Below are 10,279 nucleotides of genomic sequence, written 5' to 3'. Positions count from 1 at the left end.
AAGGTCCATAATCTTCAAACCAAGGGCCATAATACTCTAAAGAAGCATCCTATAAGACCATTCTATTCAAACCAGGACCATGAGGCACAACAGGATTCCTCTCTCGTTCCACTGTTCCAGACTCCAATAACACTAATCATGTTCAGGTTCACATTCAAACTTGTTGTTTATCATCATCAAGCACATGCTTCATTATCAGGCTTTCAGATCATATTCCAACAGGAATCTTCCAGAAGCCCTTTGAAGCATGTCATAATTATCCCGAAAAGCTCTTTGAATACCCAACCCTTACAGAAGGGTACATAGAGGCCACGAGACCCACCAGCATACACATAAATCACAGCATCAGAAAAAGACAAGTAAAATTTTTGGTACAAAAATGTTAAAAAGGAAAAAAAAAATGTTATTTAACACAAAATCTACAGAAAAGGACATGCATGGTCATGTAGAACATGGATCCTTAAAAACAGATAAAGAGGAATACCTTAGCTGCACTTTTAGTGCACACCAACTTTCTCAGGAAAGAGTTGATAAATTTGTAGATATGTCTCAGCTGCTCTTTGATAATCTTTGAGCTCAACATAGAGAGATGCACGATGAATTCTAAGAGTAATGTCCTTGGGATCAGCAGTTATTGCTTTTGAAAGACAATAGCCAGCCTGACCAACGTCACCTTGCTCTCTGCAATTGAAATGTTCTCAATCTCAACAAGTAATACTATTTCTATTTAAAAGCCATTAGATATTGAATGCATGTATAATTCAATTTAAAGTAGAAATGGCAACAAATCGCAGTATCAAAAAACATTGCAAAGAACCATTTGCAAATAGAAAAAATGAGAAAATTTAATTGTGCACCATATTCTATATTCATTTCATTGCAAACATCGATTAAGGTAATTTAATCTTTCCTTCACAATTACAGTGGGAATGTCATTACATAGAGCTGACTATGTTAAGAAAGATCACAGTACACAAAGGTCCCATTTGTTTAAGATTAACCAAAAAAAAAAAAAAGATTTGATTACACTACATGAGGGAGTTTTTGAGAGGATCTTCAGTTAAACATGAGGGGTTGTTGGAAAGAAAAATATATTTTCAACTTATTTTACTAAGTGATGTTGATTAGCTTATCAAAATAAGCATAAAACAAATTTTCTTCCAACAATCCCTCATGTTTAGCTGAAAATTCTGCTAACAAATTCCTCATGTAGCTTAATCAAAATCACGTTTATTCTCAAGTTTAAACAAACAGGCCTAAAGAATGATGAGGAAAGAATGTGGAACTCTCTTACATGGACCAGGTAAAAAAGCATTTTCCAGAGAGATGAATCTTTGGGGGTCAAAAGAGCCGCAATCATGTAGAAATTCATAGCCTTCTTGTCATCCTTAAGTGAACTATAGACAAGTCCAAGTGTGTGATATGAATCGGGCAAATTTGGTGCCAGCCTGATAACTTCATGCAATATAGAAATAGCCTGCATACAGTCAGCAGAGTGAATATATGTGTGTGTATGCGTGTGTGTGTGTGGATCGCTCTCTGGCAGAAAGAATCTGCAACTCAAAACAGCTTAAGCAGACAAAGTATCAACCAGGCAAAGAAAGAAAAGTGTGAATAATCAGACAAATTAAAATGCCAGGTCTGATCCCATGTTGCGTTAACAATACTCCTGATATCTAAAGAGCCGACTTTAAATGGATACAATAAAGCATTTCAAGAGTTAAAAAACCATATGTTGCATATCAATTAACATATTTAGTTTACTTTAGTCTCAGGCAGTAGCTGTTAACCAAATTGATTATTCAATGCTAAACATCTAACACAATCTGTCACTAACTAGAAAATTAGTGCTCCAACATCTAAGTAAAACCTCTAAGGGATATTAGCTTCTGAACTGGAGCTGTTCTATTAGACTGCCATAGCAAGAACTCGCTTACCACATTTGGAATTATAATGAACTGATTGCAAAATTTTAAAATATAAGGGCTAACCTGATATTTGAGGTGTTAAAGCCCTTTCTAATATGAAGTCATTTATCTGGTGAGTAATGTTTAATATTATTGACAGCAATAACATGCTGCAGGCTTAACATTAAAACTTTCCCTCATGTTTGTGTCGCGTGTAGCCTACTGCTAGATCTGTGAGACATCAATTTCCTCATAGTCCTGGAGTCTTAGGCAATCAATGAGTCCCTCTGTCATTGCAGCAATTTCTCCAAACAAGATATTGGGGTTTTGTCATGAATAAGATTAATGTCTTTTAGTGATGTTTAGACTTTATCACGTTATAACATATTTAGTTGGACAGGAATGCTCACAATTTTAAGGACGTTTTCTTTTCTTTCTTTTTTTTTTTTTTTTTCCTTTGGCAATTAGCATGAGAGAGGGTATTGCCAATCATATCCTTTTGCTACTTTATTCGTGGATACCAGAAAGAGGAGTCCTTGTCAAATTTTAGGAGAGCTGGGGACTTGGTCAATTTTATATTTTCTCAAACTTTTTCTTGGTTTTGGTCAGTTCCAAACAAATACCTTATCCTCCTTCATTGTATTATAATCTACCTACCTTCTAATACATTTCCTTTACTGTTTTGTTAAAAGAAAAAGTGAAATGCACATATATGGGCACAGGCATTAGACACAATACAATATGAGAAGTTGGATATGACAAGTTTTATAATTATAGCATACAGGTATGAGAAATATTCATATAAAATATTATATATATTCAACAAGTTAACGCATGAGAAATGATTTTGAGTTTTAAATGAGTATTGAAAAGCAATGTGAAGATATTCATAATAAGCAACAAAAGAAAGAGAGAGTTCTCTATAAGCTCTTAAGTCATTTCAGAACAATTCATAGAAGAACTATAATACAGACGTTAGAATACATTATATGTATTGCAAAGTACAATTGTGTATCTACTATGGGTACGTCTTTTTTAAGTATTGATGCAACACAGAATTTGGATAAAGTACAAGGACCAGGCTGACAAAGTATCAATATATAATCTACAAGGAAATAGAATTACAAACAATATGATGGCATCCTTATAATAAGAGATCATACCTACAAAAAAAATATATAGGGCTAGTAATAAAATCATGTAATATATAGGGCTAGTAATAAAACTATGTAGCCACTAAAACTTCCTCCATCATACTAGAGAACTGCAATAGCATGCTGCTTTGAAAAAGGAAATGTGTTTAGCCATAGATGATTGTGGGAAGAATATAATACCTCTTCATAACGTTCATGCGCATAATGAATTGTGGCATCACCAAGCATCCGTGTTAGCTGAGGATCGAGTTTATTCTTTGATCCTTTTCGTCTACCTCTTTTCTTGGGCTGCATGAGGAAAACAAATAGAGGAATAAAAGGTGTCGCAAGCTCAGATATCAATTTCAAAATTTTTCATCTTATTTTGACCAGCAAGTTCAAATTTTTATTTTTATTTTTTTAAAATCTAGAATCTAGTTAGTTGGATCACTAGTTAGTTGGTTAAACAAATAATAGTATGGATCAGTAGTTAGTTGCATATGCAAAACAGAAAAGTCTAACTCCTTGACTCAGTCATCAACATCCTTTCTAGGGCATTAAAAGATATATTATGCCGTTTTTTATAATAATCTCGTTTACACACTTACATTCTCTTAGTTTCACCTTCAAACCAAGATGCTGAAAGCACAATACTGAAGTTCATAGGCTGAGAAAGCACACATAGGCACTCTTCACCAAGATGCAGAGGATATGTCCAATTATAGCATTTTCTTCAAATGACAGGAAAATGAAGGAGATGCATTGCATTAAATATTTGTAGTCCTTTTCAAATGATTCTCAGAACAACTAAAGGTTTTTGATATCTGAACACAATAAATTTGCCAGAAAAACACCATTTGAAAAGACTAACCAACTAGTTCTTCATAAATAGTTTAACATTTGCCTCGATCATTCCCCTTGTTATTCAACCTAAATGCCCTCCTCAATTTCCACCACATTGTAAATTGTTCAAAAATTTGCAGCGCACCTTAGTTAAAAGAAGTCAATTAAGTATGCCAAAACCTTTTTTTTTTTTTAATACTCTTTGCTCACGTAAGCAAATTATACTCAGCAATCTGGGCTGCACAATGTCTCAAGAATTTATGATCATTCTCTATTCAGAGTTAAACCTTTCCCCTAACATATTATCATGTAGAGATATATTGTTCACAGATTATGCTGCATAAGTATGACTGATCACATGTATATTGTACCTTTCTAGACTTCCTACGAACGCCAAAATTCAGTGCTTCCATTATCTCCTCCATACTTGCCCCCGACATGTCCTCTTCCCTCACCTTCTTGAAAGAAGGCCCATCACTGCTTTTAGAGACATTGAATGAATGCACATCATACTTTTAATAAAATACCTATTTGCATCCCAACTCTTTAACTTATTAATAATTCTTCTTTTTCTATTTTAAAAAAAAAAAAAAAAAAAGGACATCCAAATTTTTCCTTCTTGCTTATATTCGTTATTCATTCTTGAACTTATCAGAATAGCACATAGTCAAATTAAATCTACTTGAGGCATAAAGCACAGAATAATAGCACAATGAGGAAAAACAACAATAAAATACACAATAAGCTGGATTCAAAACTATGAAATTGACAGTTGATTGAACAAGTCGGGCAATGGTATCAAACACATAAACTACAATTGAATATTATAATCTAGATCAATGGGAAAGCTGCAAACCCAAAAGGATAAAATGAGAGATAGAAATCTCAATGTCTAAAGATACTAGAAAAGAACCTTTAAAATCAGAATTCCTTTGAAGAAGCTTCAGTTATCACCTTCGCTTTCTAAAGTTAACACTGACATTTATCAAAGCCACCATTTAGGATCTTAAAGTAATAAAATATTGTTATAACATGATCAGACTTGAGAAAATTTATTTTTTCAGATATTATGCAGCATTATTGGATTGTATTATAGAGTGTTTAGGTTCCTATAAATCATTCTCGCAAAAGATAATTGCTCAGGCAAAAAAGAAAGAGTGATGAATGATGAGAAGTTGAAATTACGGTTGCAAGTCTTCAGCTGCTTTTCGCTTTCTATCAGCAAGAGCTTCATTCTCAAGGCGCTCGAATTGCTGATAACTCTGGACCCCAGAATCATTATTCTCCACAAAATCTAGAGGGTTGATCCCATCTTCGAACCTGAAAGTATACTCCCCATCATCTTCGACGTATTCTTCTTCACCTGCATCCATATCTTCTCCATCCTCCTCCTCTGGCGCGTCTTCTACTTCTTCTTCTTGCTTTTCCTGAACGTCCATCCCCTCTTCCCCGTTGAACGCAACGAAGCTGCTTCGTAAGCCCGCGTCAGCATCAGCACTGACGCAGCTTTCCTCTCCCGCCATCGCCGATGAGTTTCCGCGGTGAGTTAGTGAGTGCCCGTTACAATTTCTTTCCTTTCTTTTTTTTTTTGGTGGGCTTGCTGGGGCAATGGGCCTGGACAAATCCCGGGGAAAAAAGTCAAAAACTAAACTTCAAATGGGAAAATTGCAAAAAAAAAAAAAACATTAGAATTACAAAAACGCAGATAAAGACCCTTGACAACTTCACTTTGGATTTTGAGAACTTCATGACATATTATTATTGTCAAAAGCTATAATGAAGTTGTCAAGAGTCCTTATCTGTGTTTTTGAAATTCCAAGGTTTTTTTTTGTAATTTCCCCAATTCAAATTAAATTTCAAAAAATAATATGAAAATGCCATGATTTGTTGGAGGAGAATAGGTTTAAGATTTTTTGGTCAAAATAGGTTGTATTTTAAAACTCAAATTACTTAATTTTTCTTCTAATTAAATTATTTAAATTGAAAATTAATAATTCTGATTTATTGAAATATTTTTTTATAAATGGATCAAATTTTTTTATGTTAATAGTAGGATTAGTGAGAGAATAAACAGATGGATATGGGAAAAAAATGATTCATATTAATTCTTTAATTTATTTCCCTTGAAATATATATACTTATTAATGTGCATAATATTTTAACATATTTTAAGACAATTTTGTGAACATAAATAGCATTATTTTTTTTTTTAATTAAAGTATAGGTATCCTCCTATTGAAGGCAATCCTATTCAAGGTACTGTCAGGCACTAAATGTGAGCACCTCTCCCAGTAAAAATTCAAATCTTGGTTTGTTATTTTATGAGAGACTAACTCTTTCTGTTAAACTCAACTCTGTTGGTAGCATTATTTAGTTACACTCTAATGATTAGCCGAATAATGATGATGAATCGTAATCGGCCCAAAACAAACAAAAGACGTGAAGTCCCTTTTTTAACACTTTTTGTTGATTTTGGAAAATGTGGACCTAATAAGGCCTTCAAACCAAGTGGACTGAGGCCCACATTTCTTGGACCTTCCATGAGAATGGCTTGACTCTGGATGGATTATGGACTTGATCATCGCCGTCATAACGTCCAATATTCTTATTTTTATTAGCATAATCTCTTATTATGCTAATGCTTCAAAAAGATGCACGGCCTCTCTCCAGATCCTTTTCTGTGTTTCTTCTTATTTTTACGATATTAAAATCCCACCCATGTCACTCGATTATGTTATTGAATCAGCCTTTGGCCATATTAGTCAGGAGTTTTAGATGGTGCTAACGGGTTAGGCTTTATGTTTTTTTGAGTTAATATAAATTTTGATCCTTCAAATTTGGTTTTAATTTGGATTTGGTCCCTCAGGTTTTAAATCATATGTTTTGGTCTCTTAAGTTTCTTTTTATTTAAAACATTGGTTTTGATAATTTAATAAAAATCTGAATCATTTTACTGTTTAAGTGAACAAAACCTATAATTTGAAACTGAATAGATTAAAACTAAATTTATGTAAACTTAAGGGAATAAATATTATATTGACCATTTCCCCCTCATTTTACTAATCTTGAAAAGACTTGGTTTTACGTTAAGGAAAAAATAAAAGTGCATTTAATTTGTATTTTAGTAACTTCATTTTGTTATATTATACCTAATTTAGGCATGAATATTTCTTTTGCTTGTAGATAAATATCTTTCTAGTTAAATATTATTATATATATATATGAATATTTTAATTTTAGTTAAATTATTTATCATTAAATCATCATTTTGATTGGTTGAATGACTTGTATGACCTTTAGTACCTTGCTTATTTTACATGATCCAGCTATTTGGAATACCCTCCCATGATATCCCAAATCATTGTTGGCAAGGCATCTTCATATGCTGAGGTCAATACCAGCTTGAATGGAAAGGTTCTTAATTTGAAACTTATTTTGCTTCACAAGTTTACTAACTTTTGTACAATAAGTCATCCTAGCCTTTTTTCTAAAAATCCTCCTTCTATTTTTGGGGGGGGGGGGTTTGGACTTTTGTATTTTTCCCTGTGGTTATATTATTTGTGTGGTAATTGCTCAGGGATGCTTTACTTCTAAAAGTGGCATTAATTGAGCATAACTTGATGACATCTAATTATTGCAATCTCTATAATAATTTCCAAAAAGCAAACAACATTTGTTAATTTCTTCAATGTCCCTTGTTACAGATTTTGATTTTGATTTTGATTATCACGTCTGTTAAAGACACACAGAATTTGAACTCCTCTTAGAGGTTTTATGTGGTTGTTTTATGATTTTCTTTTTTTGGAACTGTAAATATTATTTGGATTAGTTTTAAGATGTTAAAAATTAGACCAGATATTAAATTGTTGGAACAGTAATTTCAGGGTGAGTGGCTACACCGTAGTTAAATCAGGATTAGCTCAAACAAGATTGAAGTAAAATATTTAAAAATATTTATATACAACTTGAAAAAATTAATATCTAAATAAAAAAAAGGTATCAATCCATAATTAAATGAAAGATTCATGTATAAGTCACTTATAATCTTATAAAATAGAATTATCAAGGTGCAAATTTTTTTTAACTCAAAATGACGTCATTTCCACCTCGGTTAAATAAAATAAAATTCAACCCAAATAACTCCATCTAAAATTTCTAATTGAAATTGGTCAGGACTAGCTTATCAATTTGTTGGTCTAACTAGAGGATTCAAATTGAATTTTAATACTATAATTATTTTAACACTTTATTATTATTAACTTTGCGAGAGGTATGAAAATTCCTATTTGCAGCTGCAATGAATGATTTGAGTTTAGTAACATGCCAAATTTGTAAAAGGTGGGTTAGAATTCATCTTCATCCTTAATTTACAAGTTACAACTCAAAAAAAATGAGACGCTATCTTTTGGTTCATATAATCTAATGTCTTTTTCTTTAAATGTTCAGCCCAAAAAAAAAGTCATTTTCTTTAAATGAAAAAGTTGATATAAACTCCCAGGATTCAAATCATCTAAGGGTGTGTTTGGATAGAAACCAAACCATGGTTTCAGAAGTGCTTTTACGGATTACGAAGTAAATATGTGGAGGAGATTATCTCGTTTTACGGAAAAGTGCTTCTGAAACCACGGTTTTGGGATACCCAAACAGGCCCTAAAGCTATTACTCACCCAAAATTGGAAAATAATTATAAAAGTAATTTTGCAATACAAAAAATAATAATAATCCATCTTTTATTAGAAAATCTAGTTGACTAATTTTAAGAGATTAATAAAGTTAAATAACTTAGTTTAAAATAATACACTTATTATTTTTCTCCAAATTAATTTGCTCAGCTTATAAGCTAATATATAATATAATGATATATGTAAATATTTTAGAAAGACCATGTAACATATGATCATATGTTATAATTAAGTAATTTTTTTAAATTTTTAAATTTTTTTAAAATTAGTCAACTAAATCTTATAGTAATGACATAAAATAATATTTTGATAGGAAATGTCAAAAAAAGAAGATAAAAATTATTAAATTTCAAATCAGGTTCGGTAACAGCACTTTATTTGGTATTGATGGTACTGAATTTTCAAATGACAACAAATTTTTGTTAACTTCCTTATTTAGCATTTAATAATTTCTAACTGTTTTTTTGTTATTTTTCCTATTTTGATTATGCTATTACATGCGATGAATTATATAAACTCTATGCAATATATGAAAATATGTTTAGATTTGTTTTTTTTCTTTTTTCGGAAAAAGATGTTTAACCACTATCTCTGATTTTTAATATAAGATGTAATTAAAAATTTAATTTAATTCTAAATATAAGATCTTATTTTACTTTGTTTTCAACATTTGTCTATTTTGCCTCATAATAATTTTTATGGTGATTACACATGCTAAGAAATTTTCATAAATACATAATTTCAATGCACATAATTAAAAAAGATACTCGTATTTTACAAGAAGATACTATTTATTTATTTTAAATAATTAACTTAATTTTCACCAAAAAAATAAATAAATAACTTAACTAATTTTCTTAATATTTATAAATAAATTACTCCTCCGATCCTTAATATAAGACTCATTTAAATAATTTGATTAGATTAAAAAAGTTAAGTAAGTTAGTTAATTATAAAAAATATGACACGCTTTTCCCAAAATATTATAATCATCTTTCTTGATACCCCATCTTCCTCTGCTACTTAATTATGGTTGACGGAATATCAATAGGGGTAATTTAAAGAAAATTGATAAATATGAGAAATAGATCTTATACTTAGAATCAAAACTAACTCAATAATTAGATCTTATATTAAAAATCGGAGGATTATTTAAGGGGAAATTTCACTGTAGGACCGCAGAAGGCAAATAATTTCAAAGAGCCCCCAAAACTTTCTGAAACCTCACTGCAGGACCAAGGGACCAATCTGATATTAATTTTTAGAGTGAGATTACAATAATACCCCTCCCTTTTTATTTTATTAAAAAATAAATATTTACCGGAGTTACTGTTCCGGCCACCGGCGCTCAGGTGGCCGCCGTTGGGGTCTGGTCACCGGTGGCCGGAACAGTAACTCCGGCGGGACCTCCGGTGGCCGGAGTTTTTTTGTTTAAAACAAAGTGGCCAAGGGAGGGTTTGAACCCAGGACCCCTTGGCACACCAAAAGACTTGTAACCACCAAGCCAAGCAACCCATTCAATTATAAAATGCAAATAAAACTACATATAACAAAATAAACGCAACAGTCCAAATGTAAGTGAACAAGTGAAATTAGATGATTTACAAGTGGAATTCAGAAATTTGCAACAAAAGTTAGGCAATTTACAAATAACATAATAGAAGTCATAACCCAAATGCAAGTGTTTAGGTGCAAATGAGCAAGTAAAATTTGA

General features: G+C 31.6%; 1 protein-coding gene across 1 annotated transcript; it reads right to left on the bottom strand.

The window, feature by feature from the left end:
• Nucleotides 1–497: 497 nt before the first annotated feature.
• On the bottom strand, nt 498–5,448 carry LOC114739969 (general transcription factor 3C polypeptide 3). Its single transcript, XM_028928074.1, has 5 exons — nt 5,069–5,448; nt 4,255–4,360; nt 3,242–3,349; nt 1,287–1,477; nt 498–681 (listed from the first exon to the last, which is right to left on the bottom strand). The coding sequence occupies exons 1-5, from the start codon at nt 5,404–5,406 to the stop codon at nt 498–500; spliced, it is 927 nt and encodes a 308-aa protein (XP_028783907.1). The 5' UTR covers nt 5,407–5,448.
• Nucleotides 5,449–10,279: the final 4,831 nt, after the last annotated feature.

Source organism: Neltuma alba, unplaced genomic scaffold, assembly GCF_004799145.2.
Source record: "Neltuma alba isolate B1F8T4 unplaced genomic scaffold, ASM479914v2 tig00002997_pilon, whole genome shotgun sequence".
Classification (NCBI taxonomy): Eukaryota; Viridiplantae; Streptophyta; class Magnoliopsida; order Fabales; family Fabaceae; genus Neltuma; species Neltuma alba.
The sequence above is the reverse complement of the archived record's forward strand: the minus strand, read 5'-3'. Positions and strand labels throughout refer to the sequence as shown.